Source organism: Geotrypetes seraphini, chromosome 5, assembly GCF_902459505.1.
Source record: "Geotrypetes seraphini chromosome 5, aGeoSer1.1, whole genome shotgun sequence".
In the NCBI taxonomy this organism is placed as follows: Eukaryota; Metazoa; Chordata; class Amphibia; order Gymnophiona; family Dermophiidae; genus Geotrypetes; species Geotrypetes seraphini.
Genome location: NC_047088.1, coordinates 68121556 through 68148576, shown reverse-complemented (window position 1 = coordinate 68148576; position 27021 = coordinate 68121556). Strand labels below are relative to the sequence as shown.

Here is a 27021-nt window from a genome sequence, read left to right as displayed (position 1 = left end):
ACCGATTAGGATCAAAGGACAAAAACAATTGAGGAACCTTCCGATGAGACTTGGTACGTTGGAGATAAAAAGCCAACGCCCTCTTACAGTCAAGCGTGTGAAGCGCCGCCTCTCCAGGATGAGAGTGGGGCTTCGGAAAGAACACCGGAAGAACAATAGACTGATTGAGGTGGAAATCAGACACAACCTTAGGCAGAAATTTAGGATGGGTGCGAAGAACCACCTTGTCATGATGGAACACAGTAAAGGGCGAGTCCGCAACCAAAGCCTGTAGCTCACTAATCCGACGAGCCGACGTGAGCGCAAGTAAAAAGACCACCTTCCAAGTGAGAAACTTAAGAGACGACTTATCAATCGGCTCAAAAGGAGGTTTCATCAGCTGAGCCAAGACCACATTAAGATCCCAAACCACAGGAGGAGGTTTCAGAGGAGGATTAACATTAACTAAACCCCTCATGAAACGAACCACCAGAGGATGAAGAGAGAGAGAACGTCCCTCTAGATGCCGATGGAAAGCAGCAATAGCACTGAAATGCACCCGGATGGAAGTCATCTTCAGCCCAGACTTGGACAAATGCAACAAATATTCCAGAACCGAGGACACCGGAACCAAACTCGGATCCAGATGGTGCGAGGTACACCAGGATGAAAATCTGGTCCACTTCTGGGAATAACAAAGCCGAGTCGAGGCCTTGCGCGAGGCTTCCAACACTTCCCTGACCTCCGAAGTCAGGGGGAAAGGAACCAAGCCGTCAGATGTAATGACTGAAGATTGGGATGCAACAGCGAACCCCGACTCTGAGACAGCAGAGAGGGAAACACAGGCAGAAGTAGAGGCTCCCTGGCACTGAGTTGAAGGAGCAGGGAGAACCAGTGCTGACGAGGCCAACGAGGCGCGATGAGAATCATAGTGGCTCTGGATGACTTGAGGTGAATCAACGTCCTCAAGATCAGAGGAAAAGGAGGAAACGCATAAAGGAACCTCCCTCCCCAGTCGAGAAGGAAGGCATCTGCCTCGAGATGGTCCTGGGAGTAAATCCGTGAACAATAGAGGGGCAGTTTGCAAGTCTCCGGGGAGGCAAACAGATCCACCTGAGGAGTCCCCCAGCGGTCGAAGACCTCGGGAGTTTAGCGACCACTCGTGCGGCTGGAGAAGACGACTGAGTTTGTCGGCCAGACAATTCTTCTCTCCCTGAATGTAAACCGCCCGCAGGAAGATGTTCTGGGAGGTCGCCCATTCCCAAAGGTGCAAAGCTTCCCGGCACAGGGACCAAGAGCCCGTCCCCCCTTGCTTGTTTACATAATACATTGCCACTTGGTTGTCCGTCTGTACCAGGACCACCTGATTGCGCAGCAGATGACCGAACGCTCGAGCTGCCAGAAAAATGGCACGAAGCTCCAACACATTGATGTGACAAAGACGGTCCTCCGCCAACCATAGCGCTTGAGTCCGCAGACCGTCTAGGTGAGCCCCCCACGCGTACTCCGAAGAGTCCGTGGTCAGGACCTTGCGATGTGGAGGTACGAGAAAGAGCAAACCCCCGGAAAGATTGGAAGAGTTGGTCCACCAACGGAACGATCGTCTCAAGGAAGGAGTGACCATTACAGGAAGGGAGAGCGGGTCTCGATCCTGACGCCACTGGGAGGCCAAGGTCCACTGAGGGAGTCTCAGATGCAATCGGGCAAACAGTGTGACATGAACTGTCGAAGCCATGTGGCCAAGTAGAATCATCAGCCTGTGTGCAGATACGGAGCGCTGCAGCGAAATCTGACGGGCCAGGTGAAGCAGAGCCTCCAGTCTCGACGAGGGAAGGAACGCCCGAAGGCGAACCGTGTCCAGCACGGCCCCGATAAACTGAAGGGATTGAGCCGGGCACAGCTGCGATTTGGGAAAATTTACCTCGAACCCCAGACGTTGAAGAAAAATGATAGTCTGTCGGGTCGCTGAGATAACTCCCTCCCGGGATGAAGCCTTGATCAGCCAATCGTCCAGGTAGGGGAAGACCTGCAGCCCCTGAGATCTCAGGGCAGCCGCGACCACCACCATACACTTCGTGAAGACCCGAGGAGACGAGGCCAGCCCGAAGGGAAGGACGCGATACTGGAGGTGCAACTCCCCCACCTGGAACCGTAAGAACTTGCGGAAGGCGGGATGCACCGGAACATGAGTATATGCTTCCTTTAGGTCCAGGGAGCACATCCAGTCCTCCGAGTCTAACAGAGGGTACAGGACTGGGAGGGACAACATACGGAACTTCTCCCGGACAAGAAACTTGTTGAGCCCTCGGAGGTCCAGAATTGGGCGCAAGTCCCCTGTCTTCTTCGGGACCAAAAAGTACCGGGAGTAAAACCCCCGTCCCCTTTGGTTCGGGGGAACAGGCTCCACCGCCCGAAGGCTCAACAAGGACTTGGCTTCCGACAGGAGAAGAGGAAGCTGGTCTCGATAGCCAAGAGAAGCCCCCGGCGGATGTTCTGGCGGACTGGCTAAGAAGTTTAGCGAGTAACCTTCGGAGATGATCCGGAGCACCCAAGCGTCCGACGTGATCTCGGCCCAGGCTGGAAGAAAGGCCTGCAATCGGCCCCCGATAGGAAGGGGGTCCTTCGACAGTGCGGAGGGGGCCCGCCCCCAACCGCGCATCACGTCAAAAAGACGGAGTGGGTTTAGATGCTCCTTGCGCCTGAGGCTTTGGTTGGGACGCTCTGCCCTGCTGCGGGGGACGCCGGGGCGGAGGCCTCGAGAAGGCCGGCGTCGACTTCTGCGGGTACCGCCGCGGAGGTGGTCTAAACGGCTTCTGCGGCGGAGCACGGGGTTTAGGACGGACCAATGAGGCAATAGAGCGCTCATGTTCGGACAAGTGTTTGGTCGCCGCCTCCAAGGACTCATCGAACAACTCGGAGCCAACACAGGGGAGACTGGCCAGACGTTCTTGCAAGTTCGGGTCCATATCCAAAGTACGAAGCCATGCGAGACGGCGCATCGCCACCGCAAAGGCGGATACGCGAGAGGCCAACTCAAAGGCATCGTAAACTGCGTGAAAGAGGTAGAGATGCAGCTGAGATAAATTGGCCATAAAGGCTCCAAAATCCTCCTTATGGGAATCGGGCATGACTCCATAATACCTGGGCAACGCCTTCACCATCAGCCTTAAATAAGAGGAGAAAGTGAATGCGTAATTAAGGACCCTGGCGGCCATCAAGGAGTTGGAATAGAGGCGATGACTAAACTTGTCCAGGGTTCGCACCTCCCGCCCGGGGGGAACCGCAGCAGAGATCCTAGAAGGCTGAGACTTCAACGCCGACTCCACCAGCAACGACTGGTGAGACAACTGCGCCTTATCGAAGCCCTTACAAGGGACTGTGCGGTACATAGACTCCATCTTAGATGGAACTGCTGTGACTATAAGAGGGGGAGTCCAAGTTCCTCAGGAAGGTCTGGTGTAGAACCTTGTTAAGAGGGAGCCGGGAAGTCTCTCTGGGAGGAGAGGGCAAATCCTGCTCCTCCAAAAATTCCTTCGTGTATTGCAACCCTGACGCCAGATCAAGGTCCAAAGCCCTCCCCATATCAAGCACAAATCGTGAAAAGGAAGAGGGCTTCGAAGGCGGCGAGGGAGAACGAGAAGCCCTCATCGCCAAGAAGGAAGGGGAAGCCTCATGAGAATAACGAGGTTCCTTCCCCGTGCCCGAACCCCAAGAGACCGCACCAAGCGACCTCGACGGGGTTGGGGACCGGCCATGCCCCGAGGAACCCCTACGGGAAGTCCCCGGGGTATGGGGGACCGAGGCACGCCCCCTCCGTCTAGGCAAAGAGTCCCTCGCGTACTCAACCTCGGAGGAACGGAGAAGCCTCGGATTATCGAGGCGAAGCTTGGAGACCCGAAGGGTCTCGGCCAGTGCTCCCTCTAAGCGGGCGGGTGTTGTGGGCAAAATTTTTTTCGCTGTGCGCTACAAATATCGGGCGCCAGCGCCAACTCGCCCGATTCTCCTCTCGCCGCCCTGCCATCTCCGTACGCCGTGCGCTGTGACGTAAACTTGTGCGCTGCGATGCAATATTTTGTGCGCCAGCGCACGCCAGCGCAGCTTAGAGGGAACACTGGTTCTCGGCCCCGGTCGTCGAGGAGCGACCGCGTCGTCGAGGAGAGACCCGTTGACGTTTGGGCTTCCTCGACCGACGCTTCGCCCGAGGCCGACCCGAGGGCGAGGAGCCCCGGGAGGACCTCGACGAGGAGGAAGAGGAAGATCTCCTCCGAACCCTCCGCACCTTGTCCCGAGGCCGCACGCTCCGCTCAGGCTGGTCAGCCGAGGTCGAGGGCAAGGCCGGGGCTGAGGCCGAAGCCGTCCCGGGGGCCGAGGCCGCCGACGGCGGCTGGAGGTGCGCGAGGGCACCGGACAGCTCCGAGGTAATGAGCGCACGGAGTAAGTCCTGAAAGGCCGGCACCGCCATCATGGCAGGTAGATCCGGGGCCGGCGGGTGCTCCCTCGAGGGCGACCTCGGTCTCGAGTAGTCCCGCGGGGCACCCGACTTCGACGCTCGGGGCGGGGCCGAGGACGACCCACCCGCCCCCGTCGATGAGCCTGAGGATGGCTTCTTCGAGGCTGGAAGAGAAGAAGGAAGTGAGGACTTACCCTTCGTCGACTTCGGGGTCGAGGAGACCGGCTTCGACGAAGCGGGCTGTCGGGGCGAGGTTGAGGGAGACGAGGCCGATGTCAAGGCCGGGGCCGAAGCCGACGTCGAGGCCTTCCCTGCCACGGCGTCCACCGCAAAGAGCTCCGCCATGCGAGCGCGACGGCGGCGGAGGGCCCTGGTTTGAAAAGTAGAGCACCGAGTACAGGAGTCAGTCGGGTGCTCAAGACCCAGACAAAGTAAGCACCACCGGTGAGGATCGGTGATCGAAAGGAGACGATCGCACCGGGTGCACTTTTTAAAACCCGTCAAGGGACGGGACATGGACATGAAACCCGGCCGGGAACGAACGAGGTCCCGCGGCCGCGGCTCCCGGGAGCCCCCGGAGCCGAACGGAAGAAAAATAAGTTTTGTTTTTTTTTTTTTTGACGAAAAACGATACACAAATAATTAAAAAAACAAAATAAGCACAGCGACCGAGAGGGAAACACTCAGCCGCGGTGTTAGAAGACTAAACAAGAAGAGCACAAATTCCACAGGGCTTCTGGCTCCGCAGAAAAGACTGAACTGAGGACCACGAGGTGGGGATGCGCCCTCTAGTGGGCAAGAAGGCATGCACATGCGTGGTGCAGTGTAGCAAACTTGAAACTTCAATCAAGTTTGCTTGAAAAGCTGTCCGCACTGGGGCTCCGTAGATGACGTCACCCACATGTGAGAATATCATGCCTGCTTGTCCTGGGATAAACCTGTAGATGGTGAAAATAACTTAAAAAAAAAAAAAAGTTAAAGAAAGAAAAAAATGAAAAGAAAAACAGACGAAAAGTCCCAAAACCGCAAGTGCAGGAAGGCAAGAGAATCAACTGCCATTGAAACGCAAAGCAATTTTACTTACTTTAACAGTTGTTATCCAGGGACAGCAGGCAGCTATTCTCACTAATGGGTGATGTGATCCAACAGACGCTTCTTTGAAGAAAACTCGAAGTTGAGTCGCCCGCACCATGCATGCGCGAGTGCCTTCCTGCCCGATGCACTGGGCGTGTCTCCTCAGTTCAGCTAGCTAGCAGAGAAGCCAACCCAGGGGAGGTGGGACATGAGAATAGCTGCCTGCTGTCCCTGGATAACAACTGTTATGGTAAGTAACATTGCTTTATCCCAGGACAAGCAGGCAGGTATTCTCACTAATGGGTGACCTCCAAGCTAACCAGAATGGGATGGTGGGAGAGATGGCAACTTAGGAGAATAAGTTTTGCAATACTGTTTGGCCAAACTGTCCATCCCGTCTGGGGAAAGTATCCAGACAATAGTGTGAAGTGAAGATATGAACCGAGGATCAAGTGGCAGCTTTACAAATCTTCTCAATCGGTGTTGATCTGAGGAAAGCTACAGAAGCTGCCATCGCTCTGACCTTATGGGCTGTGATTTTTCTGTCAAGGGGCAATCCAGCCTGGGCATAGCAGAATGAGATGCAAGCCGCCATCCAGTTGGAGATGGTGCGCTTAGAAATAGGACGTCCCAACTTGTTTGGATCAAAGGATATGAAAAGTTGGGGAGCAGTTCTGTGAGGTTTGGTGCGTTCTAGGTAGAAAGTCAAAGCACACTTACAGTCCAGAGTATGCAGGGTAGATTCTCCAGGGTGAGAATGTGGCTTTGGAAAGAACACTGGAAGCACAATGGTTGAGATGAAATTCTGAGACAACTTTAGGGAGGAATTTCGGATGCGTGCGGAGAACCACCTTTTTTTTTTTTTTTTTTAATCTTTATTCATTTCTTTCAACAAGTGTACAATATTATTACAAATGATTCATATAACTCACTTGACATTCTTAAACAATGTTATTATACATATTTTAATTCCCCCCACCCACCTCCCATCCCTCCCCATATCCACAAAATAATCTATCCAAACATATACATACCTAGACATCTCTCTTCTATATTACAATTAATCTTACATTAAACCTATCCCTCCCCCCACCCTTTCTTCCTCAAACTCTTTGTTCATTGTATTATATAAATTAAATGAACAACAAATATAACTCATCATATTACATATATCCCCTAAAATTCCATAGCAATATATTTACCCCCTTTCCTTTTTTGTTCATATATATATATATATATACTTATATGCATTAATCAGTTAAAATATACTGCTATTTAATTAGAATATCCTATCCCCCCCACCCATCCCCCATTTCTTCAAATTATCCCATAAGGAAAAAGAATAAACCTTAATCATTATAATATTCAATTAATGGCCTCCACACCTCCTGAAATCTTTTAAAATTACCCTTCTGTACTGCAAGTAGTCTTTCCATCTTGTACATATGACATACTGAGTTCCACCAGAAACTACAATTCAGTCTAGAACAGTCTTTCCAATTAGTCGTTATTTGCTGGATCCCCACACCAGTAAGAATCATCAGTAACTTATTATTTTCTGCAGATATTTGGCATTTAGCCCTCATACACATTCCAAAAACCACCGTGTCATAGGACAATGCCACATGGCTTTCCATCATTAGGTTAACTTGATCCCAGATTGACAACCAAAATGCCTGAATACATGGACAATAGAATAAAAGATGGTCTAAAGTTCCAACTTCAATTTTACAATGCCAGCATCTATTAGACTTAGAGCAATCTAATTTTTGTAATCTAATAGGGGTCCAGAATGCTCTATGCAACAAGAAGAAACATGTTTGCTTAATAACAGAGAACCACCTTGTCATGATGGAATACTGTAAAAGGTGGGTACGCAACCAAGGCTTGTAGCTCACTGACTCTTCGGGCAGAAGTGAGGCCAATGAGAAACACCACTTTCCAAGTGAGATACTTCAGGTGAGCCTTGTGAAGAGGTTCAAATGGAGGCTTCATAAGTTGTGAAAGAACAACATTGAGGTACCAAACCACTGGAGGCGGTTTGAGGGGAGGAGTGACATGGAACAGTCCTTTCATGAATCTGGAAACCACAGGATGAGCAGATAGGTTTCCCTTGAAGAGGCTGATGGAAAGCAGCGATTGCACTGAGATGGACTCGTATCGAGGAAGACTTGAGGCCAGAATGAGGCAGGTGCAAAAGATAGTCCAAAACCGAAGACAAGGAGGAGTGTTGAGGCTCCTGGCGCTGAGAGACACACCAAACAGAGAATCTAGTCCATTTCTGGTGGTAGCATTGCCTAGTAGCTGGCTTCTGTGAAGCTTCCAGGACGTCCCTCACAGGTTGGGAAAACTGTAGGGGGGTTACGTTGAGAGGAACCAAGCTGTCAGGTGTAGAGACTGCAAGTTGGGGTGAAGTAGAGATCCCTGATGCTGTGTAAGCAGAGATGGAAAAACTGGCAGAAGGTATGGTTTCCTGCTGCTGAGTTGAAGTAGAAGGGAGTATCAAGGTTGTCTGGGCCACCGTGGAGCAATCAGGATCATGATGGCATGGTCTGACTTCAGCTTGACCAGGGTCTTTTGAATGAGAGGAAATGGAGGAAACGCATATAGGAAGCGCTTCGTCCAGTCCAGGAGGAATGCATCTGCCTTGAGGTGCTGAGGGGTGTAGATCCTGGAGCAGGAGTGAGGCAATCTGAAGTTGTGGGGAGCTGCAAAGAGGTCTATCTGAGGCGTTCCCCACAGAGAGAAGATGTGGTGAAGGGGCGTGGAGTTGACAGCCCACTCGTGAGGTTGGAGAAGGCGGCTCAAGCTGTCTGCTAAGGCTTTGTCCGTTCCCTGAATGTAGACCGCTCTGAGGAAGGTGTTGTTGAGAGTCGCCCAATCCCACACCTTCAGAGCTTCCTGGCAGAGGGAGGCCGATCCCGTGCCTCCCTGCTTGTTCACGTAGTACATGGCGACCTGGTTGTCTATGCGGATGAGGACAACCTGGTCGCGAAGGAGATGTTGAAAGGTCTGGAGGGCGTTGAAGATAGCTCTGAGCTCCAGGAGATTGATGTGGCACTGGCGGTCTGTGCTGGCCCAGTGGCCCCGGGTACGGAGGCCATCTAGGTGAGCCCCCCAAGCATAAGTCGACGAATCAGTCGTGAGGACTTTCTGATGACGGAGTGTGTGGAATAACAAGCCTCTGGATAGATTGGAGGAGAGCGTTCACCAGCAAAGAGACTGTTGCAGAGCAGGAGTGACCCTGATGAGGCGAGTCAGAGGGTCGGACGTTTGGGACCACTGGGACGCCAGGGTCCTTTGGGGAATCCTGAGGTGAAGTCTGGTAAGCGGAATCACGTGAACTGTAGAGGCCATGTGGCCTAAAAGGATCATCATTTGTCTCGCTGAGATGGACGGGCGAGAGGACACTGTGTGGCAAAGGTGAAGAAGAGCATCCCTGCATGGAGGAGGGAGGAACGCTCTGAGTTGGGTAGTATCCAGAATCGCTCCAATGAAGGGAAGAGTCTGGGAAGGTTGCAGGTGGGATTTGGGAAAGTTGATCTCGAATCCCAGGTGTTGCAGTAACCAAATTGTCTTCTGGAACGCGAGAGCGGCTCCCTGAGATGTGGAATCCTTGATGAGCCAGTCGTCCAGGTAAGGAAACACCTGGAGGCCATGGTTCCCGAGTGCTGCAGCCACCACAACCAGGCATTTAGGGAAGACTCTAGGTGACGAGGTCAGGCCGAAGGGGAGCACTCGGTATTGGAGATGAAGGTGTCCCACCTGAATCTGAGATATTGACGGGAGGCTGGATGAATTGGAATGTGAGTGTAGGCCTCTTGAGATCAAGCGAGCATAACCAGTCGTTCTGCTCGAAGAGGGGGTACAGTGATGCCAGGGTCAGCAAGCAAAACTTTTCTTTGACCAGATATTTGTTGAGTACCCTGAGGTCCAAAATGGGTCGCAGGTCGCCCGTCTTCTTCGGAACAAGGAAGTATCGGGAGTACAACCCCTTGTTCTGTTGGTCCTGGGGGACCGGTTCGACAGCCCCCCAGCTGTAACAAGGCCTGAGCTTCCTGAAGAAGAAGGGCGGTCTGGGTCAAGTTGGAAGGATACTCTCTTGGAGTGTGCTACGGAGGAGCTTGGTGGAACTAAAGGGAGTATCCTTCTTTTATGATGGAGAGAACCCAGAGGTCTGTGGTGATAGTTGTCCATCGGTGGTAGAAATGATGGAGGCGACCTCCGATGGGTGGATTTACTGAGAAAGGGAGGACAATGGAAGATATGTCCTCTTTGAGACAGTCAAAAGGGCTGGGGAGCCTTAGGCGCAGCCGGTGGTTGAGGTTTATGCTGGTGTTTCTGAGGGTGCTGTCTCTTCACAGGCTGTCTGCTGGGGGGAGCCTGTTTTGGAGGATAACGCTGCTAGTGTACCAACGGTGGGCGTGGCTGGCGAGGAGGAGCAGGCCTGGGCATCGGACATAAGATGGACTGGAAGGATTGCTCATGGTCCGATAACTTCTTGGTCACCGCCTCGATGGACTCGTCGAAGAGGTTGGTGCCAATGCAGGGAACGTTTGCGAGCCTGTCCTGGAGGTTGGGGGTCCATGTCGATGGTCCTCAGCCATGCCAGCCGGCGCATGGCCACCGAACATGCTGTTGCCCGAGCCACGAGCTCAAAGGCGTCGTACGAGGACTGCATCAACTGTATCCGTAGCTGGGACAGCGAGGCCAGCGCTTCTTGGTACTCGAAATGTCCACGTAGGGCATAAACTTCTGGAATACCGATCGGTGTCGAGAGCTTGGCCTCGATGAACGGGGCGAGGCAGACTTTGTTGAGGCCCCCAGGTAGTGGATGGGGCTGGAAGCGGTCGATCAAAGCAGGGGTTGCTGCCGTAGAGGTTCGAACCCCGTCGGGGTGATCGGTTCCAACGGAGGCACTCGCAAAGACTCTGCTCCTTGCATCGAATGAATCGGCTCCAACGGAGGCACTCGCAAAGACTCTGCTCCTTGCATCGAGTGTATCGGTTCCAAAGATGGCATGGGCAAAGACTCTGCTCCTTGCGATGCATGCATTGTTGTCAGACCGGACACTCGCAGAGACTCTGCTCCCTGTTGAGTGTGTTCCCCACTGAGGCACTGGAGGCAGCTCGACCTCGCGGGAGGCCTCCGCGTGCCCAAGCTGGATTTGGGAGAGAAGCTGAGGCCCCATCGTGGAAAAGAGCTCGATGAAGTGCTTCTGTAACATGATCTGGAACGAGGCCGGCAAGGATGGATCCGCATCTGAAATGGGACCACCTGCGCGGGCCTCGCGTTCCCTTGGACTTGGAGGCCTTGGGCACTTTCAACACTACTGGGGGAATGGGCTGCTGGGCTACCTGACCTGAGGAGGTTGAGGAAGGCATCGCAGCAGGCACTAGAGTCTGAGCCGGAACAAACGAGGAGGGCTTGATGAGACTTGGCGCCGCAGAGGTAGAAGGCTGTGGAGTTGCGGATGATGTCAAGGGTGCGGGTCCCTTTGAAGTCGACGGATCCGTCAAGGACTCCATGAAGAGCGATTCCCACAGGACGCAACGGCACTTGAAAGCACGTGCAGTGAGTGTGGAGCAAGGCCGGCACGATTTTGGGATGTGTTCAGGCCCGAGACACCGAACACAGCGTCGATGAGGGTCTGTTAGCGAAATTGCGCGCTGGCACTTGTCACACTTTTTAAAACTGGTGATAGGCCGGGACATAGGCCGAAAAAGCTCCGCCGCAAGATCGAAGCCGCGGGGCTGCAGCCACGTGGCCTGCCCGGTCGAACAGTACGAAGAAATTTAAAAAAAAAAAAAAAAAAAACCCACCAATAAAACACGATGAAAATCAGCGATTACAATCAATTAAAATCAAAACCGCGGACTTCGAAGGCACAAGCAAAGGAACTTTGTGCAGAGAGTCAAAGACGGATTTCTTGGCTCCGCGGAAAAAGGAGACACGCCCGGTGCATCGGGTGGGAAGGCACTCGCGCATGCGCAGTGGGGGGCGACTCGAAACTTTTGAGTTTTCTTCAAAGAAGCGTCCGCATCGGGCTCCGTTGGATCACGTCACCCATTAGTGAGAATACCTGCCTGCTTGTCCTGGGATAACTTCTTAGTTCCGCGGAAACTAAAGGGACTGCGTGCCTATGTCAGGTGGGAAGGCATTCACGCATGCGCAGTGCGGGCTATCGAACTTTCTAAGATCTTAAAGTGGCGATGTACTTTTAAAGTGTCCGTACTGGGGCTCCATTGGTGACATCACCCATGTGTGAGAATATGCTGCCTACTTGTCCTGGGATAAAGACAAAACTTTGGCTGTAATACTAATAGCTGTGCTTTCCTCTAGTCCAGGGGTGCCCAAATGGTCAATCACGATTGACCAGTAGATTGCAAAGGCAACGCGAGTCAATCGTGTTGCCTTTGCGATCTTCTTCCTTTCTCCCCGAGCCAGGCCAGGCGCGTACAAGTGCCGGACCCACAAGACTTCACCTCCGATGTCAATTCTGACGATGGAGAGGAAGTTCTGGGCCAGCCAATAGTTGCCTAGCTGGAACTTCCTCTCCGTCTGAATTGACGTTGGAGATGAAGGCTTTTGGGCCCGGCGCTTGTACGCGCCTGGTGAGGAAGGAACAAATCGGTGCATTGGGGGGGGGGGGGGCAGCAGGGGAGAGAGGAAGGAAGGAAAGAAAGAAAGAAAGAAAGAAAGAAAGACAAAGATTTATAGAAGAAGGAAGTGCAACTAGAGATTCATGAAATCACCAGACAAAAAGGTAGGAAAAGATTTTATTTTCAATTTAGTGATCAAATGTGTCCGTTTTGAGAATTTATATCTGTGTCTATATTTTGCACTATGGCCCCTTTTATTATGTTTAAATCTTTTATTAAATTTTCCAAAATTAACAAAAATGCAGTACAGTATCTACACAAACATTATTCATATATGCATTTATAATCAATCAAAATCCCCACAGCAAGATAAAAAACAACCCACCCAACCAATACCTTGCAAGAGAATAAAACCATGACATAAATATCCCTTTCCCACACTCCCTCTCCCTGGGTGTGTGTGCAATATATCAACAGGATCAAAGGAAAAAACAAACAAACCCAATTACAACGCATCTATAAAAGGTAAGATATAAAGATATAAAAAGGTTTTTAGCATCAGGAACTGTGAGGGGCATTCAGCGCAGCTCCTTGCACTAAAAAACGCTATCACGGTTTAGTAAAAGGGGAGGGGGTATATTGGTCTATTTTTGTATAGTTGTTACTGAGGTGACATTGCATATTTTAAAGTCATCTGCCTTGACCTCTGGGGGGGGGGGGGGGAAAAAAAAAAACAAAACAAAAAACCCAAAACACGAATACAAATGATAAATTAACATTTTCTCTGCATACAGTGTGCTTTGTGTTTTTTAAAATTTTATTGTTGGTAGATCATTTTGACTTGGTCATTTTAAAAGTAGCTCGCAAGCCAAAAAGTGTGGGCACCCTTGCTCTAGTCTAACCAGTCTGCCAAATAGCAAAGCAGAACTAAGTGCCAATTATAACAGTAACACCATTCTTAATAGGAGTAACAACTAACAGCAATACTGTTGGAAATTGCAAAGAAGCCTCTTCAGCAAAACATTTCCACAGCTCGTCAGCTGAGCCAAAGCTGCTGTTCTTGAGGCTGCTGGGGAATCCCTCTTGTCAGCACGTGAAGCTGACCCCCTTCATGCAGTTGCGAGCACAAAAACACAGATGCCAGCTTCATTCAGGCCTTGGCGGGAGCACTTCGGCTGAGAAGTGCTCATTGGGCCTGCCACACAGTTCACAATTCTCAGACGCAGTCAGTTAGAAGGGGGAAAATACCACTAACGTCCCTTCAGACTGGCAATAAACTCTGAAATAGCTCTGGTTTTTTAAAAAAATTTTAAAAAAGGAACACACCCTACCGACTCTCAAAGTTGTAGTCAGTGCCCTCAGGCAAGGCGTACAGTGAGGCACCACTAACAACAAAGGGGAGGTAGGAGAATTTGGGGTGGGGGGAGGAGGAGAGACTCAGCCATCTGAGTAACATCCCCATGGAACCCAACCTCTGTCCGAACAAGACAGGGCCATAAAAGGCCACTGTCTATCCCTCCATAAGGCCTTAAAAGGCCAAACAGGATAGCACATGTTTACCATTTCCACCTGCTGGAGATTGATAATAGATTGATCTGATCCTGAGGACTGTACAGTCCACTTGAATTACTGCTAGAATTCAGTGTGTTCTCAGACTCCACTTGCTGGCAGAGGAGCGTAAACCCATCCATCAGTGCTGCTCTGCAGGAACGTTAAAGAACATAAGTGTTTGAGGCTTGCAGACATGGGGCAGTGACAGAACACACGGGGATGGAGTTCTGAGGGGACAGGGACAAAATTTGTCCCCACATCATTCTCAAATGTGGATAAAAACCTTTAAGAGGAAAATGCTTAGGTGGGCCCAATGAGCTCCACTAGCAGCAGAATGCCCAAGTCTGAAGCATACAAGGGCCTTTGTAACCATGTCAATAATATGAGATAGTTCCTCTTGCCAAAAGTCATCATACGGAACCACACCTCAGGTTTGAGACAGGGAACCCCAGACTGAATCACCTGCAGATAGAATCCGAGAAGCCCTTGGAGTCCTCCCCCATGAGAATCTGAGGAGTCCTCCCCCATGAGAAATCAGCACTTCTGGACCTCTCTCAAGAGTCCAAAGCAGGATCCCGACTGGGCTCCTCAAGGCTCCCACTAGAAGAGGAAGTCCCCCCAACCCATACCCAAATGTGGAAGGAACAGATTCCTGTTGCTGAGAAGCAGTAGATTAAATTCCCACTGAAACTGAACCATGGGTCCTGATGCCTTAGCGGGCAGGGAGGTCACAATGTACTCACATAACCAGCAGTTATGCCAAGTTGCCGCTTCCTGCGCACAGAGCAATGCTTCCTAGATGGCATCCCTGGCCACACGTCAGGCAGACATGATCCTGAATATGCTGCCCAAACCTGCCTCAGCCCAGGGATCTGGCTCCTGTGCCATCCTGGGCTCTAATTACTGAAAGCAGACCCATTCACAATGCCTTTGGTTCTACTTTCAGCTTTCTAATGAAGTGAAGCTAAATTCTGCTCCTTAGCAGCTTCCATCTTAATCCAAGCCTGTTGATCAATCTCCAATAGAACCTCTTCATGTGTAGAGAAGTAATCCCATTTTAGAGAATCTAGAGGAGAGCAGATGAGGGTCATAAAGCCTCCACAGACCTCAACTGATATGGCTTCTTTTGCTTCCTCAAAGAATCACTTATTTTATGTTTTGAATTTGCTTACTGTTTGTTTTTGTTTTTTTTAGCTCTATACCTCCCAGAGACTATTCCTTACACCTGCCTGTTTTTGAGATTAAATTATCTGAAATCACTGCAGATTCTACTTCCTATGAGCCTTACAGCACAATGTAGTAACCCACTCACCTGGATCTGAGAAGCATGCAGGTCCATGGTGATGATATGATCTGCTCCAGCTACCGATAGCATGTTGGCCACTAACTTAGCTGAAATAGGGGCTCGACTCTAGAAACAAAGTGAGAAACACTAAGTTCAATAAAGCAAAAGCTGAGGTGTTAACAGCAAGTGGATCTGGTTTTACAATATGGAGTAGAAATTTTCTGGAACATGCTTTCTGACTTGAATCTTCAGGTGCTCAGATTTACCTCCTTGGCTGCTGGTATTATTTGGGTTCTGTGAAAAAGCTATAGCTTGTGAATGGAGAATAATTGATCAAATTAAAAAAACCAATAACAACCCAAAAACTAAAACAGTACAATAGACCAATGGCAAAGAAAGACAGGCATTAATGTGTGGCCCACAGGCCTATGAGATTTTTAGAACTAATTGGTTACAATCACATATACTATTATGGCTTTTCAGAAGTCCTGGCTGCATATAAACAGCTTCAGCATCAAAAAGAGGTATGCTTTCTTCATGCATCTCATGTGTATTGGCCGACAGATGCACATAACAGGTATTCTTGTATGCTGGCTGTAAATTTTTTAGATTAGTGTGGGCTAGACAAACCAAAAAAAAAAAGCCAACCCAAAACAAACAGACCACACACAACAAAAATGTGTGCTGAAAAGAAGAGAGCTACCTTAGAGCTTTGGGCTTCCAGCTGAAGTAGAATGTAGGGCTGGGATATGGTACTCTAAGGGAAGACTAGGTTCTACCTTGATAATCTTTATAGTAAAAAAAAAAACAAAACACACGAGTCTTGACCAGTGGATTATTCTCCTCTAATCACAAGTTGTATAGAAAGCATCTACATTTTTCAGCTCCACCTCCTTTCTCACTGGGCTGTGCTGCATCTCCCCTGTCTGTACCAGTTGTTAACATAAGAGAAGAAATAAGGAATAGAGAACCTCCCCAGCAATCCACTGCTGTTCTGCTCTGCAACAAGTATAGTTAAACAATCAAATGTCAATAAAAAATAATTTTTTAGCACAAGATGGAATAAACAGGCCACCTACCCCGAGTATAACCAGCACCAACACTTATGAAGGACTCCAAGTCTTTCACTTGACTTTACCATAATTCCATAGACCTGTATCTGACAGGAGAAGATCCCAACATCTGAAAATATACAGTAAGCAGGCTAAATCTAAATCTGACAGGGTGGACTGTCAACTTATGTGCCTTTTTACTAAAAAGATTGAGGGAAGAACTTAATATCCCTTCTAGTGCAAAAGGCGCATGAGGAGTCTTGACCAGTGGGATGTACAGCACAGTTACTTACCGTAACAGGTGTTATCCAGGGACAGCAGGCAGATATTCTTAACACATGGGTGACGTCACCGACGGAGCCCCGGTACGGACCTTTTTAACTAGAAAGGTTCTAGTTGGCCGCACCGCGCATGCGCGAGTGCCTTCCCGCCCGACGGAGGAGAGCGTGGTCCCCAGTTAGGATTAGCCAGCTAAGAAGCCAACCCGGGGAGGAGGGTGGGACGTAAGAATATCTGCCTGCTGTCCCTGGATAACACCTGTTACGGTAAGTAACTGTGCTTTATCCCAGGACAAGCAGGCAGCATATTCTTAACGCATGGGTGACCTCCAAGCTAACAGAGAGGGAGGAGGGATGGTTGGCCATTAGGAAAATAAATTTTGCAACACAGATTGGCCGAAGTGTCCATCCCGTCTGGAGAAGGCATCCAGACAGTAGTGAGTAGTGAACGTGTGAACTGAGGACCAAGTGGCAGCCTTGCAGATTTCCTCGATGGGCGTGGAACGGAGGAAAGCCACAGAAGCAGCCATAGCTCTGACCCTGTAGGCCGTGACAGCACCTTCCAGTGAGAGACCGGCCCGAGCATAACAGAACGCAATACAGGCGGCAAGCCAGTTGGAAAGCGTCCGTTTAGAGACAGGACGACCTAGACGGTTAGGATCGAAGGTCAGAAAGAGCTGAGGGGACGAGCGGTGAGCCCTGGTACGGTCAAGGTAGTATGCAAGGGCACGCTTACAATCCAGCGTGTGCAAAGCCTGTTCCCCAGGATGAGAATAGGGAAAAAGACAGGCAACACAATGGACTGGTTGAGGTGAAAAGCCGAGACCACCTTGGGAAGGAATTTAGGATGGGTACGCAGAACCACCTTGTCATGGTGAAAAATAGTGAACGGTGGATCGGCGACCAGTGCATGAATCTCACTAACCCTCCTGGCAGAGGTGACGGCAATGAGGAAAAGCATCTTCCATGTTAGAAGTTTGAGCGAAGTTGTGGCAAGAGGCTCAAAAGGAGGTTTCATGAGGGCTGATAAAACCACATTCAGGTCCCAGACGACAGGAGGAGGCTTCAGAGGTGGTTTGACATTGAAGAGGCCTCTCAGGAACCGGTAAACCAGTGGATGAGCCGTGAGAGGTTTTCCGAGGATAGGCTCATGAAACGCAGTGATGGCACTAAGGTGGACTCTGATTGAGGTAGACTTGAGGCCAGCGTCGGACAGGGAAAGCAAATAGTCCAGTACAGTTTCCACCGCCAAAGAGGTGGGATCGTGATGATGCAGTAGACACCAAGAGGAGAACCTGGTCCACTTCTGATGGTAACATTGAAGGGTGGCCGGTTTCCTAGAGGCATCCAAAATGCGACGGACGGGCTGAGACAGATTATCTGGAGAGGTTAGCCCGAGAGAAACCAAGCTGTCAGGTGGAGCGAAGACAGATTGGGATATAGTAGAGACTGATGCTGCTGCGTAAGTAGAGTAGGAAACACAGGAAGAGGAATGGGCTCCCTGGAGCTGAGCTGAAGCAGGAGGGAGAACCAGTGTTGGCGAGGCCACCGAGGAGCGATGAGAATCATGGTGGCCCTGTCCCTGTGGAGTTTGGATAACGTCCGCAACATCGGAGGTAGAGGAGGAAAGGCATAGAGGAACCGATCCGTCCAGTCGAGCAGGAATGCGTCTGGGGTCAGACGATGAGGAGAGAAGAGTCTGGAACAGAACCGGGGCAGCTGATGGTTGTGAGGAGCTGCAAAGAGGTCCACCTGCGGAGTGCCCCAGCGAACAAAGATGGAGTGGAGTGTTGGAGGGTCCAGAGTCCACTCGTGAGTTTGAAGGATGCAGCTGAGATTGTCGGCCAAGGAGTTCTGTTCGCCCTGGATGTATACAGCCTTGAGGAAGAGACTGTGGGCCGTGGCCTAGGTCCAGATGCGGATGGCCTCCTGACAGAGGAGGGGAGATCCGGTGCCGCCTTGCTTGTTTATGTAGTACATGGCGACTTGATTGTCTGTGCACAGGAGAAGAACCTGAGGGGAGAGAAGGTACTGGAAGGCCTTGAGCATAGAACATGGCTCTGAGTTCCAGGAAATTGATGTGATGTTGACGCTCCTGAGGGGTCCAGAGTCCCTGGGTGCGTAGATCTCCCAGGTGAGCTCCCCACGCATAGGGGGAGGCATCCGTGGTTATGATCATGGAGTGAGGTGGTAGATGGAAGAGTAGACCCCTGGAAAGATTGGAGTAGTTCAACCACCATTGAAGAGATTGCTGAAGAGACGATGTCACAGAGATGGGATGAGAAAGAGGATCCGTGGTCTGTGACCATTGGTTGGCTAGAGTCCACTGAGGTGTCCTGAGGTGGAGTTGAGCGAGAGGAAGTACATGGACCGTCGAGGCCATGTGGCCCAAGAGGACCATCATCTGTCGAGCTGGGATGGTTTGAAGGAGAACCTGACGACAGAGGTGGAGCAGGGTCCGGTGTCGGTCGGGGGGGAGAAACGCCCTCATCAGAGTGGTGTAGAGAACTGCTCCGATTAACTGAAGTCGCTGTGTGGGAAGCCGATGCGACTTGGGGTAGTTGATCTCGAACCCCAGGAGATGGAGGAACAAGATGGTGTGTTGAGTGGCTTGTAGCACAAGCGAAGACGTAGGTGCTTTCACCAACCAATCGTCCAAGTAGGGGAACACCTGGAGGTTGTGAGACCTGAGAAAGGCCGCCACCACAATAAGGCACTTGGTGAACACCCTGGGCGATGATGCGAGGCCAAAGGGTAGCACCTTGTACTGATAGTGGCGGTGCTGTATCTGAAATCGGAGGTAGCGACGTGAATGCAGATGGATTGGAATGTGAGTGTAGGCCTCTTTGAGGTCCAGGGAACATAGCCAGTCGTGTTGAGAGAGAAGAGGGTAAAGCGTGGCAAGGGAGAGCATTCTGAACTTCTCCTTGACCAGACACTTGTTGAGGTCCCTGAGATCGAGGATGGGACGGAGGTCTCCTGTCTTCTTGGGTACCAGGAAGTAGCGGGAGTAGAATCCCTGACCCCTTTGGTCCGGAGGCACCTCTTCGATGGCATTGAGAAGAAGGAGGGATTGGACCTCCCTCAGGAGGAGGGGGGTTTGGGAGGAGTGAGAAGCAGACTCTACGGGAGGATTGTCTGGGGGAAGAGTCTGGAAGTTGAGAGAGTAGCCGTGGCGAATGATGTGGAGGACCCATTGGTCTGATGTGATGACCTCCCAACGGCTGAGGAAGAGTTGGAGGCGACCTCCGATCGGCTGAGGAAGAGGCAATGATGTTGGGAGACTGGCTATGCCCTGGAGAAAAGAGTCAAAAGGGCTGAGATGGTTTTGACGGAGGTAGAGGCTTGGCAAGTTGGTGAGACTGAGAGCGAGCCTGAGTTTGATGTTGTTGCCGAGGTCGGCGCGGCTGCTGTTGAGGCGGGTTGAGAGGTCTGGCCGAGAACCTATGCTGGTAGGAAGACTGCTGTCTGTAGGTGCGAGCAGGTGGAGTCTTCTTTTTAGGTTTGATCAGTGTCCCACCTGGTCTCATGTGCGGAGAGTTTCTAGGTTGTGGAGTCCAGGGACTCTCCGAAGAGTTCATCACCCAGACAAGGTGCGTTTGCCAGGCGGTCCTGGTGGTTAATGTCTAGGTCAGAGACTCTCAGCCATGCCAAACGGCACATAGCCACCGCCATGGCAGAAGCGCGAGAGGTCAGCTCAAATGAGTCGTAGATGGAGCGAACCATGAATTTCCTAAGTTGGAGGAGGCTGGAAATATGCTGTTGGAAAAGAGGGACCTTACGTTCAGGAAGATATTTCTGTAAGGAGGAGAGCTGTTGCACCAGATGCTTCATGTAGAAGGAGAAGTGGAAGGTGTAGTTGTTGGCTCTATTGGCTAACATGGCATTTTGGAAAAGGCGCTTACCAAATTTATCCATGGTTTTACCCTCTCTGCCAGGAGGGGTGGAGGCATATACACTGGAACCCTGAGATTTTTTCAAGGTGGATTCCACCAGGAGGGACTCGTGTGGCAATTGAGACTTGTCAAAACCTGGGATTGGAATAACCCGGTACAAGCTGTCTAACTTAGGAGGGGCTCCAGGAACCGTGAGGGGAGCTTCCCAGTTTTTATAGAAAGTTTCCCGTAAGATGTCGTGGACGGGCAACTTCAGGAACTCTTTGGGAGGTTGCTCAAAGTCTAGGGCATCGAGAAAAGCTTGAGACTTTTTAGAGTCAGACTCCAAGGGAATGGAAAGAGCTGCTGACATCTCCCTAAGAAATTTGGAGAAAGAGGATTGCTCTGGTTTTGAGACGGTGTCGGTCATGGAGGGTTCTTCATCGGTTGATGAAGCGTCCTCCTCGGTACCGTGAGGGGAGTCTTCCCACAAGTCTGGGTCCCTAACGTCTGGGTGTGTACGTTTGGACATCGGTGTGGAGGGCTCGGCATGGCGGGTCTTTGAGAGAGATTTGCCTGAGCGCACCGAGGCGGTACCGGGTGAGTAAGACCGATGTCGTTCCTGGGACCGGACAGGGGCGGTAGCATCACGGGTATGTACTGTAGGTGTTTCTGCCAAGAGCACCGGCATGGAAGTATTAAGCGGTATCGAGGGGGTCGATACCGATGGAACGGTGTGGGGCTCGGACCGGTCCCGTACCGGAAGGTGCGGTGCCAGCAACGCCGGCAACCGTTGTTGGAGCTGTTGTTGCAGCTGCTCCTGTAACTGTGTTTGGAGTATGGCCGCGATGCGGTCGTCCAGGGGAGGCACCGATACCGCTCTTTTCTTCTTCGGTACCATAGGTGCCGCTCTACGCTCCGGCGATGAGGAGGCCGATGATGAGGCACTCACCGAGACCGGAGTGGAGCGTTTGCGGGGCCGGTGCGGTGCCGGGGGGGGGGGCTGGTGTCGCAACCGTGGTAGGAGAGCGCTCAAGGGAAGAGGGAGGCTTCTTAGCCGGCTTACCTGGGCCCAACGACCCCGAGAAAGGATCTGGTGGTGTCAATGTCGTCGGTGCCGATTTGTGTGGTGCCGTCGACGTCACACCGGTTCCATGGCAGATCTGGTACCAAACAAAATATTTTGCTGGATCTGCCGATTTTTTAAAGTACGCTTTTTAAGCGTAGCACAGCGGGTGCAGGTGTCAGCCCGATGCTCTGGACCCAAGCACTGGAGGCACCAATTGTGTGGGTCGGTGAGGGAGATCGGGCGTGCACACCGCTGGCACTTCTTAAAACCCGGTTGAGGGGGCATGAAGGGAAACACGGTCTCCGCAAAATCGAATCCGGAGTCCTGTATGATGGCAACAGGCCCCACCGGGGCCGGCCTGAAAAAATAAAGAAAACTCGATGAGTTTTTTTTTGTTTTTTTTTTTTTGAAAACAAAAGTAAAGGGAATCCAATAATAAAAAAGGAAAAAATTTAGAAAATACGCGAGCGGGAAGGCAAAAATTAGTTTTTCAACGGCCGTTGAAAACACATGAGTCTTCTTCGCTCTGCGGAAACGAAGAAGAAACTGGGGATCACGCTCTCCTCCGTCGGGCGGGAAAGCACTCGCGCATGCGCGGTGCGGCCAACTAGAACTTTCTAGTTAAAAAGGTCCGTACCGGGGCTCCGTCGGTGACGTCACCCATGCGTTAAGAATATGCTGCCTGCTTGTCCTGGGATAACAAAGCAATACCCCGAGTATAGGGTGGGACAGATGAGCCTGTGGCTAGCACAAGCACCTAAATGTTGCATCTATTTATGCTGCCACATCCACCCTGTAAAACTATGTAGGGTGGACCATGTAGCTGCTCTACAAATCTCCTCTGGCAGCACTGCCCAGGACTGCCCATGAAGAAGCCATACATGGAATCCCTTGTGGTGGTGGCGGCTTCGGTGGAGGGGGTAGGAGATCCGCATATTGCATGTTCAGAAACACTGCTCTACAGCACCAGGAAGCCTTGAAAAATAGATTATGTACTTACTCTAGTAAGCTCTTTTCCAGTAGAAAGGTGGCACATTCTAGATAGTAGGGTTATTTCCTCTTTAGCCGCATGCTGCAGAAGGAATCCACTCTGGATTTTCACTCTTTAATACTTCACTGGGCTCTAAAGCTCCACCTTCAATCAGTATCTAAGCACATAGAGCAACCCAATACACGTTAAGTAGAGGCACATGTAGCAACAGGCTCAAACAGTAAAGCACCGTAACAGGTGTTATCCAGGGACAGCAGGCAGATATTCTTAACTGATGGGTGATGGCACCGACGGAGCCCGGTATGGACAATTTTAGAGTGATTGCACTCTAAGAACTTAGAAAATTCTAGTTAGGCTGCACCGCGCATGCGCGAGTGCCTTCCCGCACGACGGAGGCGCACGGTCCCCAGTTAAGATAAGCCAGCTAAGAAGCCAACCAGGGGAGGTGGGTGGGATGTAAGAATATCTGCCTGCTGTCCCTGGATAACACCTGTTACGGTAAGTAACTGTGCTTTATCCCAGGACAAGCAGGCAGCATATTCTTAATTGATGGGTGACCTCCAAGCTAACAAAGAGGGATGGAGGGAAGGTTGGCCATTAGGTAAATAAATTTTGCAAAACAGATTGGCCGAAGTGTCCATCCCGTCTGGAGAATGCATCCAGACAATAATGAGATGTGAAAGTATGAACTGAGGACCAAGTAGCAGCTTTGCAGATTTCCTCAATAGGAGTTGATCTGAGGAAAGCCACAGATGCTGCCATAGCTCTAACCCTATGGGCCGTGACAGAACCTTCCAGTGTCAGTCCGGACTGAGCATAACAGAACGAGATACAAGCAGCAAGCCAATTGGATATCGTACGTTTAGAAACAGGATGTCCCAACTTATTGGAATCAAAAGATAGGAAAAGTTGGGGAGAAGATCTGTGAGGCTTAGTGCACTCTAAATAGTAAGCCAAAGCACGCTTACAGTCTAAAGTATGCAAAGCTTGTTCCCCTGGATGAGAATGAGGCTTCGGGAAGAATACAGGTAAGACAATGGACTGGTTAAGGTGAAAATCATAGACAACCTTAGGGAGAAACTTTGGATGTGTACGCAGAACCACCTTGTCATGGTGAAAAACAGTGAAAGGAGGATCTGCAACTAGTGCATGCAACTCACTGACCCTCCTGGCAGAGGTGAGAGCAATAAGGAAGACCACTTTCCAAGTGAGAAATTTGAAATGAGCTGTGGCCAATGGTTCAAAAGGAGGCTTCATTAAGGCGGAAAGAACCACATTAAGATCCCAAATAACAGGAGGAGGCTTGAGAGGTGGTTTCACATTGAAAAGTCCCCGCATGAATCTGAAAACCAAAGGATGAGCAGTAAGAGGTTTTCTGTGAACTGGCTCATTAAAAGCAGTAATGGCACTGAGGTGGACTTGAGACCAGAGTCAGACAAGAAAAAAAGATAATCCAACACCCGTTCCACTGCCAGTGAAGTTGGGTTATGATGATGCAGAAGGCACCAGGAAGAAAAACAGGTCCACTTCTGCTGATAACATTGAAGAGTGGTCGGCTTCCCGGAAGCATCAAGAATAGAACGGACAGGCTGAGAAAGAAGTGTATGAGTCGAGCTCAGCCCAAGAGATACCAAGCTGTCAGGTGTAGAGACTGTAGGTTGGGATGTAGAAGGGACTGCTGATGCTGAGTAAGCAGAGTAGGAAACACTGGAAGAAGAATGGGATCCCTGGAACTGAGTTGAAGAAGAAGGGAGAACCAATGTTGCCGGGGCCACCGTGGAGCAATGAGAATCATGGTGACTCGTTCCCTTTTGAGTTTGAACAAGGTCCGCAACATGAGAGGTAGAGGAGGAAAGGCATAAAGGAACCGACTGGTCCAATCCAGTAGAAACGCATCTGCTGCCAGACGATGAGGGGAGTAGAGTCTGGAGCAAAAGTGAGGCAGTTGATTGTGAGAAGCCACAAAGAGGTCCACTTGAGGAGTGTCCCATTGAGCGAAAATGGACTGGAGAGTCATGGGATCGAGAGTCCATTTTTTGAGGTTGGAGAATTCTGCTGAGATTGTCGGCCAAGGAATTCTTCTCTCCCTGAATGTAGACAGCTTTCAGGAATAAATGGCGAGCTGTCGCCCAAGACCAAATCTTTTGGGCCTCCTGACACAACAGGCGAGAGCCCGTCCCACCCTTTTTGTTGATGTAGTACATTGCAACTTGATTGTCTGTGCAAAGCAGTAGTACTTGAGGAAAGAGATGCTGAAAAGCCTTGAGGGCGTAAAACATCGCTCTGTTCCAGGAAATTGATGTGATGTCTCTTTTCCTGGACAGTCCAAAAACCTTGAGTTTGGAGATTGTTCAAGTGAGCTCCCCAGGCATATGGGGATGCGTCTGTTGTGATGACGAGATGAGGAGGCAGATGGAACAGAAGACCTCTGGAGAGATTGGAAGATTTTAATCACCATTGCAGAGACTGTCGAAGAGACGATGTCACAGATATGTGTCACGAACAAGGATCCGTCGCCTGGGACCATTGGGTAGCCAGGGTCCATTGAGGAGTACGCAGATGAAGGCGTGCGAGGGGGGCGACATGAACGGTCAAGGCCATGTGACCCAAGAGGACCATCATTTGTTTCGCAGAGATGGAAAGTTGTGGGAGCACCTGCTGACAGAGATGAAGAAGGGTCTGAAGGCGGTTGGATGGAAGAAACGCCCTCATGAGAACAGTGTCCAAGTTCGCTCCAATGAACTGAAGTCGTTGAGTGGGGAGAAGATGCGACTTGAGCAGGTTGATTTCGAAACCCAGGATTTGGAGAAACAGCATGGTCTGGTTGGTAGCATGAAGCACTTCGTGAGAGGAAGGGAAGACTTGAAGATGGTGAGAGCAGAGAAAAGCGGCTACCACAATGAGACATTTTGTGAATACCCTGGGAGAGGAGGCTAGACCGAAGGGCAACACTTTGTACTGGAAATGAGATTGATCGGGATACGTATGTAGGCCTCTTTGAGATCTAGGGAGCATAGCCAGTCGCCCTGAGTTAGAAGAGGATAAAGTGTGGCAAGAGAGAGCATTTTGAACTTCTGCTTGACCAAACATTTGTTAAGATCCCTGAGATCTAATATGGGTCTGAGGTCTCCGGTTTTTTTGGGGACCAGAAAATACCAGGAGTAGAATCCCTGCCCCCTTTGATCTAGAAGAACTTCCTCTATGGCGTTCAGAAGAAGGGATTGGACCTCCCGAAGCAGTAGGGAGGACTGAGATGTGTTCAAAGCAGACTCTTTTGGAGGACTGTGCGAGGGAAGAGTCTGGAAATTGAGACAATAGCCGTGGCGAATGATGTTTAGAACCTACTGGTCTGAAGTGATGAGCTCCCAATGGCTGAGAAAGATGGAAAGACGTCCTCCGATAGGTTGAGGCAGAGGAGAGGAAGGTGGAAGACTGGCTATGTCCTGGAAAATGCAGTCAAAACGGTTGAGTAGGCTTAGGTTGTGCAGGTGGTTTTACTGGTTGCTGCTGTTGGGAATGAGGCTGTTGGCGTTGCTGCCGACGTTGTCGCCGAGGCTGCTGATGAGTCGATGGAAGAGGACGAGCAGAGTAGCGGCGTTGGTAAGAAGATTGCTGGCGAAAAGGTCGAGCAGGCGGAGTCTTCTTTTTATTTTTCAGCAATGTGTCCCACCTAGTCTCATGTGCAGACAGCTTTTGTGTGGTAGTATCTAGTCTCCAAACAACTCGTCACCTAAGCATAGAGCATTGGCAAGGCGGTCCTGGTGGTTGATATCCAGTTCAGAGACCCTAAGCCAAGCAAAACGCCGCATAGCAACAGTCATTGCAGTAGCCCTAGAGGTCAGTTCGAAGGTGTCATAAATAGAACGGACCATGAACTTCCGTAGTTGTAGCAAATTGGAAGTGTACTGTTGAAATAATGGAAGTTTCCTATCAGGAAGATACTTCTCAAAAGAAGAAAGTTGTTGGATAAGGTGCTTCAGATAAAGAGAAGTGAAAGGCATAATTACCTGAGCGATTGGCTAGCATAGCATTTTGGTAGAGACGCTTGCCAAACTTATCCATGGCCTTACCCTCTCTTCCAGGAGGGACAGAAGCATAGACACTAGTGCCCGCAGTCTTTTTCAAAGTGGACTTCACAAGTAAAGACTCATGCGGGAGTTGGGGCTTGTCAAAGCCTGGAATGGGAATGACTTTGTACAAAGCGTCTAATTTGTGAGGAGCACCAGGGATGGATAAAGGTGTCTCTAGGTTTTTATAAAAAATCTCTCTCAAAATGTCATGAAGAGGTAATTTGAGAAATTCTTTGAGGTTGATCAAAGTCCAAAGCCTCAAGGAATGCCTTAGACTTTTTGGATTCAGCCTCCAAAGGAATAAAGAGGGACTCGCACATCTCCTTCAAAAAATGTGTAAAGGAGGATTGATCCGGTTTAGTGGAAGGTTCCTGTAGAGAGGGATCATCCTCGGCCCAAAGATCAGGGTCACGCACCTGAGAACCCCGACTTCGGGAACCTGGGGTGGAAGGCTCAGTATGTAAAGTTTTGCGCACTGACTTCCCGGACCGCTAGGATGTGGTACCCGGAGAAGTAATAAGTGGCTGGTGCCGGGAGTGATCGGGAAGCTGTGTCTGTTCAGAAGCTGTCTGAACATCACGGTGCAGGCCTCTCGGTTCCGCGGACAAGACTGGCATGGAAACCGAAGAGGCAGAATGGACCGGTACCGATAGAGTGGAAGCAGATAGAGGCTGCACCACAGCCGGTACCGGCTGCTCAGACTGGACCAGGACTGGAAGGTTTGGTGCCAACAGAGCAGATAGAA

At 50.6% G+C, this 27021-nt stretch overlaps 1 protein-coding gene across 6 annotated transcripts in view; it reads right to left on the bottom strand.

The window, feature by feature from the left end:
* The window catches only part of PRPS1 (phosphoribosyl pyrophosphate synthetase 1), a 102645-nt gene that overhangs the window by 45245 nt on the left and 30379 nt on the right, over nucleotides 1-27021 (bottom strand). For 5 of the 6 annotated variants that reach the window (XM_033945330.1, XM_033945329.1, XM_033945333.1 and 2 more), the window contains one exon: nucleotides 14969-15067. In XM_033945330.1, coding sequence (XP_033801221.1) covers nucleotides 14969-15067 — 99 coding nt within the window. Of the gene's footprint in view, nucleotides 1-14968; nucleotides 15068-22215; nucleotides 22364-27021 lie in introns of all 6 variants that reach the window. The other variant, XM_033945334.1, reaches the window with a different exon arrangement.